Genomic DNA, 12326 nt, shown 5'->3' with positions numbered 1-12326 from the left:
TCTGTTCATTTTTTGATTGGGTGGTTTTTTTGATATTGAGTTGTATTAACTGTTTATATATTTTGGATATTAAACCCTTGTTAGTCATATCATTTGCAAATATTTTCTCCTATTCTGCAGGTTGTCTTTTTGTTTCATTGATGGCTTCTATTGTTGCACAAAAGCTTTGCGGTTAAGTTAGATTCTGTTTGTTTATTTTTGCTTTTCTTTTGCTTTAGGCTACAGACTAAAAAAAGTTACTACAACATATGTCAAAAACGTTATGCCTATTTTGTCTTATAAGAGTTTTATGGTTTCAGTTGTTACATTTATGTCTTTAATCTATTTTGAGTTTATTTTTATATATGTTGTGAGGAAATGTTGTAACCTCATTCTTTTACATGTAGTTGCCCAGTTTTCCCAGCACCACTTATTAAAGAGAAATTTTTCTCTCCATTGCATATTCTTGCCTTCTTTGTCATAGATGGATCGACCGTAGGTGTATTGGTTTATTTCTGGGCTCTCTGTTCATTCCACTGATCTACATGCCTGTTTTTCTGCCAGTACCATGCTGTTTTGATTTCTGTAGCTCTGTGGTATAGTTTAAAGTCTAAAAGGGTTATACATCCAGCTTTGTTCTTGTTTTTTTCTCAAGATTGCTTTGGCAGTTTGGGGTCTTTTGTGGTTCCATATGAATTTCAGGATTATTTGTTCTAGTTCTGTGGAAAATGGAAAATGTCATGGGTATTTTGATAAGTATTGCATTAAATCTGTAGATTGCTTAGGGTAGTATGGCCATTTTAACAATATTAATTCTTCCAATCCAAGAGCACAGGATATTTTTCCATTTCTGTGTATCATCTTCAATTTCTTATATAAATGTTTTATAGTTTTCAGAGTATAGGTCTTCTGCCTCCTTGGTTAAGTTAATTCCTACATATTTTATTCTTTCTGATGTGATTTTATAACGGACTTTTGGACTCAGAGGGAGAGGGAGAGGGTGGGATGATTTGGGAGAATGGGAATTCTAACATGTATACTATCATGTAAGAATTGAATCGCCAGTCCATGTCTGACGCAGGATGCAGCATGCTTGGGGCTGGTGCATGGGGATGACCCAGAGAGATGTTGTGGGGAGGGAGGTGGGAGGGGGGGGTCATGTTTGGGAACGCATGTAAGAATTAAAGATTTTAAAATTAAAAAAATAAATAAATTAAAAAAAAAGAGATTGGTTTTAAAAGGGAAAATTTTCTTTTTCTGATAGTATTTTGGTATATGGAAAAACAGTAGACTTCTGTGTATTAATCTTATATCCTGTTCCCTTGTTGAATCTATTTATTAGTTCTAATGGGTTTTAGGTAGAGAATTTAGAGTTTTCTATATAAAGTATCATGTCATCTACAAATATGACTTTTACTGCTTCCCTTCCCTTTTGTTATCTTTATAAAAAAACAGCTCTTGGTTTCATTGATCTTTTCTAGTTTTTTGTCCCTATTTATTTCTTCTTTGATCTTTATTATCTCCTCCTTTCTGAGATGACTCTGCTCCTTTTAAGTGTGTGTTTTTCCCTCTCCCTGTTCAAAACTCTTGCCCCAGAGAAGGGGGCTGCTGAAATAAGTAAGGTCCATGCACAGACAGAAGTCTGATGTGCTACTTATGGAGGCAGCTGTGTCTTTGCTCAGATGCAGGCTTGAGTGCTAGTAACCTTTGTCCCTCACAACTGATCACTGCCCCCAGCTTCTACCACCCCTGCCCTGTGGTGGAACCATTCTATAGGGCTGACTGGGGCTCATATGGGGTCTTGATGTGTATCAGGAGGTGAGTTGTGGTGGAGCAATTGTTGTCAGAGATCTGAGCAGTTTCTGAGATTCCATTTAAGTAAATGCCAACAATGGCAACTGCCATCCCACCCAGACTCCACCTCAGGACTGGATTACCTTTGTGTCCTGCAGTTGAATCATTTCTTGGTCATGGGCACCTCAGATTCAGTGCCATGGTATGGCATGGGGTGAGCAGGCTGGAGCTTTGGCTGGGGCACATGGCAAGGCAGGCATGGAAAACCAGCTGCTCCTAGAGCAAATGTCTCTCTGTCCTGCCTTAGGGCTAGCCAGTGTGTATACACCCCTTACACGAACAGTCTAAGCTTCCCATAACCCTTCTAATTGTTCCAGAGGTCCTCCAACAAGCCAAGGGGCTTTTCTCTCCTCCAAAAGACCCCAGACTGGAGCACCCAACCTATTGCTTGAACTGCTCACTCCCCAGGGCAGGTGTCTGCTTGAGTAATCTCCATTTTCATCTGAATCCTCTCCCAGGGGCCCAGGTCCTGTCCCGATTGCTTTCCTTCCCTTTCTAATTCTGTGTGTATGTTTCTCATAGCCTTGGCTCTATGAGTCCTTCTGCCAGTTTGTTTTCAGAGAGAACTGTTTGCCATTAGATGTGTTTTTGATGTGTTTGTGGGGGAAGGTGAGCTTCATGTCCTTTCACTCTGCCACCTTGATTGCCCCCTCCTGAAATACTTCATTTTTCATTTTGTGTTTTAAGCTTAGTGGTAACTACTGTTATTTGACTTTTTGGATACAAGATCCAGTAAATTCAGTGTTACACTCACCTACTGTTGGGGTTTCAGAAGACCGATAAATAGCGTCTTCTCTTCCCGATTCCTATCAAACCAACTGAGAGAGGTATAGATTCTGACAAATGAAAATTAGAAGGTTGGCTTTATTGCTGATGAAAAGTAGGGGATTGATGTCATCTGGGTAGGTAGCCAAATGGTCTTCTTGATGTTATGCCCTCAAGATAAACCTACTACTCACTCTGGCAGAGGTGAAGATCATCAAGCCTCACCCATGGACACCTGTCCATGTGGATCAGTAGTACGAGGAGCAGAGGGCACCCTGGCAGAGAATGGTGACCCCCTTGGAGAGAGGAATGAGTTGAGCATGCTGTTTCTTCCCCTAGGCTCACCAATCAGATAACTGACTGTTCTTTCCCATGGTGGGGGTAAAGCTGGATGCATCCCCACTGAAAGTTCCTCCGCATGGATGTGTGAGAGGAGTAAGTGGTCCTTGATCACATCAACCATGGAGACGCTGCCAGGTATACTAGTGCTGCAGGTCTCTGGTTAGTCCAGTACTTAATCAAAGCTTCTTATGCTGAATTGATTTCTAGATACTCAAAAAGGCATCTATGCATGTACAGTATTTTTTTTTCTAATCAAGCACTTGAGCTGCTTATCAACAAATTCATGTAACTAAGAGGAAAATATGATTGGCAAATAACAAAGATAGAGTAAGGCATAAAGGGACACAAAGTCAATCACACAGTAAAAAAGGGGGATAAGACCACACTAATTTTTCGAGGAAAACAGTGAAATTTCCCATAGGACCCACTTATTGAATAATGTTTTTTAAAATTTCTATAACAAATGTAACAGTGAATCAGATAGGGTTATTTTTAACATAACACCATTAAGTGAAAACTAAGGAGACCAACTGTCTTGGTTTGCTCAGGAGTCTCCTGACTTTACACTGAATGTCCCTTGTCTTGGGTGACCCTCTGTCTCTGGCAAACTGGGAAGGTTGGTCACTCTAAATTGAAACTGAGAACATAAAATCAAGGAGAAAATTAATTACCCAAAGGATAAAGTTAACAGAGTCCAGCTAAGTATCAGGATTCGAGGCTAGAACGTAGATGAGCAGAGATGCCTGGCTCAACCACCCACCAGCGTGATTGGTTTAGGGGTTAGGACTGTGGGCTGTGAGTGAGACAGACCTCGGTTTGAATCTTTGCTTGACTTTTAGCAGATGATCTTGTGCAAATTACTTAATCTCTCTCTCCTCTCTACCTTGGTTCCCTTATCTATAAGATAATATGGCTTTAGTACTTATCCTCTAGGAATGTAATAAGAATCAAGTGAGAAAACTCACATAAAATGATTAGTGCAGTGATTGGACTTGGAAGGCCTACATAGTACTTAACATTTCATCAGATTTCTCATAAAAGCCTAGATTTCTGACTTTTTTGGCAAATCAGCAGGTCTTACACTTGGGGAGGAGAGCTGAATAGTAGATATTTCCCTTAGGAGCATGTACTCTGCTGGAAAACGTGGCCCCATCTGGCCCTCTCTACTTCATGTGCTTGACCCTTTGGGGCCATATGATATCCATCCCATGTTATAATGTCCAAGGCCCTAGCCAGACTTATTAAAATCAGGCTCCCTGGTGTGGAGTGCTCAATCTGTCAAATTAATGCAAGTCACAAGATTTTGCTATGTATATTTGAGAAATATGGCATTCAGTTTATATATAAGAAAACTAATTACATTATCCTATTAGGGTCCTCAGAACAAGTTCTCAGTTCAGTTCAGTTCAATCATTCAGTTGTGTCCAACTCTTTGTGACCCCATGGACTACAGCACGCCAGGCCTCCCTGTCCATCACCAACTCCTGGAGTTTATTCAAACTCATGCCCATTGAGTCAATGATGCCATCCAACCATCTCATCCTCTGTCATCCCCTTCTCCTTCTGCCTTCAATCTTTCCCAACATCAGGGTCTTTTCCAATGAGTCAATTCTTCACATCAGGTGGTCAAAGTATTGGAGTTTCAGCTTCAGCATCAGTCCTTCCAGTGAATATTCAGGACTGATTTCATTTAGGATGGACTGGTTGGATCTCCTTGAAGTCCAAGTGACACTCAGGAGTCTTCTCCAATACCACAGTTCAAAAGCATCAATTCTTTGGCACTCAGCTTTCATTATAGTCCAACTCTCTCATCCATACATGACCACTGGAAAAACGATAGCTTTGACTAGATGGACCTTTGTGGGCAAAGTAATGTCTCTGCTTTTTAATATGCAGTCTAGGTTGGTCATAACTTTCCTTCCAAGGAGTAAGCGTCTTTTAATTTCCTGGCTGCAATCACCATCTGCAGTGATTTTGGAGCCCCCCAAAATAAAGTCTGACACTGTTTCCACTGTTTCCCCATCTATTTGCCATGAAGTGATGGGACCAGATGCCATGATCTTCGTTTTCTGAATGTTGAGCTTTAAGCCAACTTTTTCGCTCTCCTCTTTCACTTTCATCAAGAGGCTTTTTAGTTCCTCTTCACTTTCTGCCATAAGGGTGGTGTCATCTGCATATCTGAGGTGATTGATATTTCTCCCGGCAATCTTGATTCCAGCTTGTGCTTCTTCCAGCCCAGCGTTTCTCATGATGTACTCTGCATATAAGTTAAATAAGCAGGGTGACAATATACAGCCTTGACGTACTCCTTTTCCTATTTGGAACCAGTCTGTTGTTCCATGTCCAGTTGTAACTGTTGCTTCCTGACCTGCATATAGGTTTCTCAAGAGGCCGGTCAGGTGGTCTGGTATTCCCATCTCTTTCAGAATTTTCCACAGTTTATTGTGATCCACACAGTCAAAGGCTTTGGCATAGTCAATAAAGCAGAAATAGATGTTTTTCTGGAACTCTCTTGCTTTTTTGATGATGCAGTGGATGTTGGCAATTTGATCTCTGGTTCCTCTGCCTTTTCTAAAACCAGCTTAGTATATAGTAAATTTATATTTGGTGATTTTATTTTTTCAAGTTACTCTCAACTAATTTTCTTTTTTTTTCTTAATATATATTTTGTTGAAGTATAGTTGATTTACAGTGTTTCAGGTGCATAGCAAGGTGATTCATTTATATATATACACATATATTATTTTTGAAATTATTTTTCATTATAGTTAATTAAAAAAACATTGACTATAGTTCCCTAATTCAGTTCTTCTTGGGGTAGACTTCATAGAAATATTTCCCCCTGATTATTTTCTCTACCATAAAATAACACTTTCTCTACTGGTTAATTTAGTAGTATAAAGTGAACAATGGCATGTTGGAGAGTTTTGATATTTAATTGTAATGAACTTATCACTTTGTCAAGTATTGGGAACTTCTGATTCCACTGCGTCATTCAAATTGAATAAATTGAAAACATGAAAGAGTTACTGAAGATCATGACTGTAGAGTAGCTTTATGAACCAGCAGTATTGGCATCCCTTGGGAGCTTGTTAGAGCTGCAGAGTCCCAGACCTACTGTATTAGGCTCTGTGTTTTAACAAGATGCCCTCCAGTAGCTGTCTGCACACTGAAGTGTGCTGCTGCTGCTGCTGCTGCTGCTGCTGCGTCGCTTCAGTCGTGTCCGACTCTGTGCGACCCCATAGACGGCAGCCCACCAGGCTCTGTTGTCCCTGGGATTCTCCAGGCAAGAACACTGGAGTGGGTTGCCATTTCCTTCTGCAATGCATGAAAGTGAAAAGTGAAAGTGAAGTCGCTCAGTCGTGTCCGACTCTTAGTGACCCCATGGACTGCAGCCTACCAGGCTCCTCTGTCCATGGGATTTTCCAGGCAAGAGTACTGGAGTGGCCTGCCATTGCCTTCTCCTTGAGGGCAAGCTAGTCCTACTCTTTAGCTCTCTACTACTTTTTCATGGCTAGTATTTTATTTGGAGACATACCTAGCTGGTATGGGATCATCTGTACTTTGTGTACTTTTGATTTTCAGATCTCTCCCTCTTTGGCATCTGCCTCGGGTCTGCCTGGCATGTAAAGCTATACTGAGTCCATCCCTTAGACAATGCTTCTTATCTCTGCACATTAGAATCATCAGGTGATATTTAACAACAGGTTAATACCTTGTTTCTATTCCAGAATTAAATCAATTTCTAGGAGTTGGCTCTGGGCATCTGTGTTTTTTAAAGCCAGTTTCTGAGAATGGGGTCTGGGTGAGTCTGTTGTTTAGTTATGACTAAAACCCACTGCTCCAGGGTTCCATTGTGTTCATTCATTAAGGATGCTCTTCCTAGGTTATCAGGTGAGTAATGATCATTGCTCTGAATTATTTCATAGGATATTGATGAAGGCAGGCACTTAAGCAGACAATCTCAGCATATGGGGCCAAGTATAAGAACTTCTGGACAAAGTATTTGTCGACACTAGAGGGAATGACGGACGATTGGAGAGATGGGGAGGTGGCATTTGAATTGAGCTTCTGAGGATGAGTGGTCACTTACTGGGTGGGTGAGAAGGAGCGCACTCCAGATAGAAGGACTAGCACTTATGAAGATGTGGTGCCGAGGTCTTACCATTCCTCATCTCACATGTGAGATACTGAGGTGCACTTCTCATACATCCCACCTTCCTCTCCATGCTAATATTTCTTCTCCATGCATTGACAATGTCACTACATTTTCCATTGTACTCTGAAACTCCAAATCATTTGTTGTTAAATATTAGATTGATTTTTAAAGTAACCGCTTTATCAACATCTACTCTGAACACCTGTGTTAGTTTCCTACAGTTGCCACAACACATGATCACAACAAAAATTTATCGTCTCATAGTTCTGGAGGCCGAAGTCAGCAGTCAAGATGTCAGCAAGGCCACACTCTGCCTAGAGGCTCTATGGAAGGATGCTTCCTTGCTTCTTCCACTTTCTCCGGCTGTTGACATTCTTTGGCTTCTTTGCTTTGTGGCCATATCATCCAGTCTCTGACTCTGTCTTCACATTCTCTCTCTGCATGTGTCTCAAATCTCCCTCTGCTTGTCTCTTATAAGGACATTTGTTCATTAATGTAGGTCCCACCTGTATAATCCAGGATGGTCTTGTCTCAGGATCCTTAATTATATCTCTAAGATGCTTTTCCCAAGTGAGATGACTTTCATAGGTATCAGGGATTCAGTTCAGTTCAGTTCAGTTCAGTCGCTCAGTCATGTCCGACTCTTTGCGACCCCATGAATCACAGCACACCAGGCCTCCCTGTCTATCACCAACTCCTGGAGTTCACTCAGACTCACGTCCATCGAGTCGGTGATGCCATCCAGCCATCTCATCCTCTGTTGTCCCCTTCTCCTCCTGCCCCCAATCCCTCCCAGCATCAGAGTCTTTTCCAATGAGTCAACTCTTCACATGAGGTGGCCAAAGTACTGGAGTTTCAGCTTTAGCATCAGGGATTAGCATGTGGATATAACCTTTCTGGGGTAACCTTTTAAGAATACCATACAATTCAGTGGGTTTTAGAATGTTCACAGAATTTTGCATTCATCACCACTATAAATTTTACAATATTTTCCTTATCTTAGAGAAAAATACTGTACCCACTCACAGTCACTACCCATTTACCCCAACCCCCAGCCCTAGGTGATCACTAACCTACTTTATGACTCTATGGATTTGCCTAGTCTGGACACTTGATATAAATGGGATCATATAATATGTGGTCTTTTGTGTCTGACCCCTTACTTATTATAATGTTTTCAGGATTCATTCATGTTGTGGCTTGTATCGGTACTTTACTCTTTTATTATTGAATAATATTCTTTTGTGTGAATTTACCACTTTTTCCTTATCCATTCATTAGCTGATGGACATTTGAGTTGTTTCTACTTTTTGGCTGTTATTTGTAATTCTGCTATTAATCTTGGTGTGCAGGTTTTTGGGTAGATACATATTTCCATTTGGGGCTTCTGTGATGGCTCAGCCATCAGTTAAAAAAAAAAAAGTCTGCCTGCAGTGCAGGAGATGCAGGAGGTTGTAGGTTCAATCCCTGGGTCAGGAAGATCCCCTGGAGGAGGAAATGGCAACCCACTCTAGTATTCTTGCTTGAAAAATCCCATGGACAGAGGAACCTGGCGGGTTATAGTCCATGGGGTCACAAAGAGTCAGACGTGACTGAGGGATTGAGCTCCCACATGTTTTCATTTCTCTAGGGGATATGCCCAGGAGGAGGATGGCTGGGTCTATGGTAACCTTTCGAGAAACTGTCAGATGTTCCCCAAGTCAGCTGCCTCATTTACAGTCCCACTTGCAGTGTTTGGGGGTCCCAGTTTCTCCTGATTCTCTTTTATTTGGTGCTATTGTCCATTCTACCTTATATGAAAGGCTTCTTGCTAAGATTGGAAGCATATTTACATTCCACTTCGGTTAGTGTCACCATTTGCTTCTAACATTGAAGAAATGAAAGGCGATCAGTTCTTATCTACCGTAACTGTCACATTTACTTTTTGTTTCACTCAGCTTCCTGGAATCTTAGTACAAAGCAAATAATAATGATAATAATGATTTTGATTTATGTCTCCAAATTCATAACCATTTTCATTCAGAACCCAAAAAACTATCCCATAGCTGTAAGCTCAATGAAGGCAAGCCCCTTATGTTCCACCACTTCTTGTAAATTTTATGTGCAGCTTGTGGTGGCTGTGCAGTTCAGTTCAGTCGCTCAGTCGTGTCCGACTCTTTGCGACCCTGCGGACTGCAGCACACCAGGCTTCCTGGTCCATCATGTTCTTCAAGTCAGTGATGCCATCCAACCATCTCGTCCTCTGTTGTCCCCTTCTCCTGCCTTCAATCTTTCCTAACATCAGGGTCTTTTCCAGTGAGTTAGCTCTTTGCACCAGGTGGCCAAAGAGCTTCAGCTTCTGCATCAGTCCTTCCAATGAATAGTCAGGGCTGATCTCCTTTAGGATTGACTGGTTTGATCTCCTTGCTGTCCAAGGGACTCTAAAGAGTCTTCTTCAGCACCACAGTTCAAAAGCATCAATTCATTGGCACTCAGCCTTCTTTATAGTCCAGCTCTCACATCCACACATGACTACTGGAAAAACTATAGCTTTGACTAGATGGACCTTTGTTGGCAAAGTAACGTCTCTGCTTTTTAATATGCTGTCTAGGTTGGTCATAGCTTTTCTTTCAAGGGGCAAGTGTCTTTTAATTTCATGACTGCAGTCACTGTCTGCAGTGATTTTGGATATTTTGAATATTGATTTTAATATTCAATAAATATTGAAATAAATTTAATATTTGTGGCAGAGTGATGATTGTATGATAAATATTAAATAAGAATGCAGCTTATCTTATGTGTATAAGGATTTAATGTTTGAAAAACATAGGCTGATAATTTTTCTTAATTATGCACAGATATCTGACAAATTTGGTTATTCTTTTTAATGTGCAGATGAACAGGAGACTGAAGATGTGACAGAAGAATGTAAAGAATCTTAAGCAGTGACTTGCTGGGTTGTGCTTTTAAGAGAGTTGGTAAATTAAGTTAAACCACATTTTTTCCAAATTTTTAATTCAGTGAATGCATTATAGAGGCCATTCCTCAAATGATGATTTTAATGTTTAGATTCTCTCTTTCTGGATCATATTTTTTTGATATTTTTTGGAACTTGTTGTGGTAAATTGCTCACTGGTTTTTCCTCATTGAAATTCCCAGGAAGATTGTTTTTTATTGCATTATAGAAACCAACATTTTATGTATGTGTGCTATGGTAAAACTAATTGAAGTTTTATGATTGTTTTGTATTTAATATTACACATTACTGCATTATTGGGGTTTACACAGGTTTGTTGACCATGACCTGTAGTTTTGCCCTGATTTCCCTTCTTTCCTTCTCTCTATGCCTGTTAAGTAAGTATAGCTTGCTGTGAAGAGAAATGAATTTTCCCAACAAAACAATGTTAGGCTATCCTTACTATCTTATTAGTAGTGGTACTTTTCATAAGCAGAAGTTTGACTGAATTATTTCATATATGACATTTAGTTTGTTATCTTCTTTCAGAGTTTCCCTTTTAGAATTCAGCAAATAAAGATCAGCTGGTTTTTAAAAAGCTGTATTACTATTTTAAGAGGGAGGGTTTGTTAGTTACAAGTCAGTAACCTGAATTTATGAGAACCTTTTATGTCTTTTCCAAACCCATGTGCTTCTGGTGTTTTATTGATATGTATGTGTGTGTGTGAGAGAGAGAAAGAGAGAGGGAGAGGGAGGGAGAGAAGAGGAGAGGGAGATAGATGGCGAGGAGATAGTTTATGGCTTTATAGTATATTTCTCCAAATGGTATTTGGGGCATAGTGGACCTTTATGTTACAAAAGTTTAACAGAGGGTAGGAAAGCAGAATGATTAAGTAATTAATTTTACCCTTGAAAGGAATGAGACCCTTCCATAACATGTAAACTGAAGGTACCTACCTCTAACAAAGAACTGGCAAGCTGAATTTGTATAATATACTCAATATGAAGGCTCCAAATTAAATGAAAGATTACCTTGATAAGAAAGAAAATGTTCTTTAAAAAGCAGTGTTTTTAAGTTTCCCTCTAGACCTGAGTGTTTGCCCCCAGAAAAGGTAGAGAAAAAGTATGAAAGAGCAAGAGCTAACTTATTTTGGGAATACATTTGGGATCTTAAAATTTGAGGGTTTTTTTTTACTTATGACTCCTCAAGAAAACTATTGGCACCAGCTTTATTGTAAATTCCCATAGGACCTAGAGTTTATTGCCCTTCAATCCAACTCTGAAATGCATGACAATAAACTCCTATAGAAGGAGAGAGCTATCACCCTGATGGCGTAGTTTTAATTTTTAACAAGTCCTTTATTTCAGTACAACCTGATTCGAAGGTCAGTCTTGGAGTGCATATGGAGCATTCCTGGTAAGAAAGCTCCAGGTCCCAGTTTCTTCTGTCCCATCCTGATACTATCAGTTACTTTTGTTCTGTTACTTAAAAGTGAATTAGAATTCTCTCCCAAGACTTCATGTGCTGAGCTGCTCTGAGAATGAATGATGTCATGTTTCAAAGAATATTTCTTTCAAATCAGTTTTCCAGAGTTTATAACCAACACCTTCCAGTTCCTGATTCTTCACCTAGATACCGTAACGTGATTTGGCATTTTATAATTATATATGACTATGCAATTTATACTTATATATGTTTCTAGAATGAGAGAGAAAAGTCAATAAGGGGAAAAAAACATTCTGTCTCACTCAGCCTGTCCTTTTTGTTTAATGGACATCAAAGTGAGATCTTTATTCATAAAAATTTTTATTCTATAATTTTAAAAAATTCTTTTTACAACTAAAAATTGGACTGTATTCTACATTCATGGTTAGTGCACCTGAAGCTCAGGTTCTGCTTATTGATATTTTATATGTGTGTGTACATATATATATGTTGTGTGTACATATATATATGTTGTATGTATATATATATGTATATATACATATTAGGATTTATTCCTAATATATACGTACATATATATTAGGATTTATTAGGATTTATTCCCAATTCTCCCCTCTTAAGTCATCTTTCTGACCAAAGGCATAGTCACTCTCCAAAATGTGGTATCTATAGCATTTGACCCAGCTTTTCAAGGACAGTTCGCCCTTCACTGTTTCTAAAGTTTCTTCACAGCCTGGTGTCCTCATTCATGGGTCAGAAGATGTAGCTGTGAGTATGTGCTTCACTCCTGTTTTCCTTTTTGTTTTCAGGAACAGAACTGGGCTTTGAAAAGGATTCAATAAATGACA

General features: G+C 39.6%; 1 protein-coding gene across 4 annotated transcripts in view; it reads left to right on the top strand.

The window, feature by feature from the left end:
- The window catches only part of FSIP1 (fibrous sheath interacting protein 1), a 210043-nt gene extending 198960 nt beyond the window's left edge, over positions 1–11083 (top strand). For all 4 annotated transcript variants that reach the window (XM_069596017.1, XM_069596019.1, XM_069596018.1 and 1 more), the window contains one exon: positions 9974–11083. In XM_069596017.1, the coding sequence (XP_069452118.1) occupies positions 9974–10020 (47 nt within the window). In that variant the 3' untranslated portion in view covers positions 10021–11083. The remainder of the gene's footprint in view (positions 1–9973) is intronic.
- Positions 11084–12326: the final 1243 nt, after the last annotated feature.

This window comes from Ovis canadensis, chromosome 7, assembly GCF_042477335.2.
Source record: "Ovis canadensis isolate MfBH-ARS-UI-01 breed Bighorn chromosome 7, ARS-UI_OviCan_v2, whole genome shotgun sequence".
Taxonomy (NCBI): Eukaryota; Metazoa; Chordata; class Mammalia; order Artiodactyla; family Bovidae; genus Ovis; species Ovis canadensis.
Note: the sequence above shows the minus strand (reverse complement) of the source record. Positions and strands in the feature narration are given on the sequence as shown.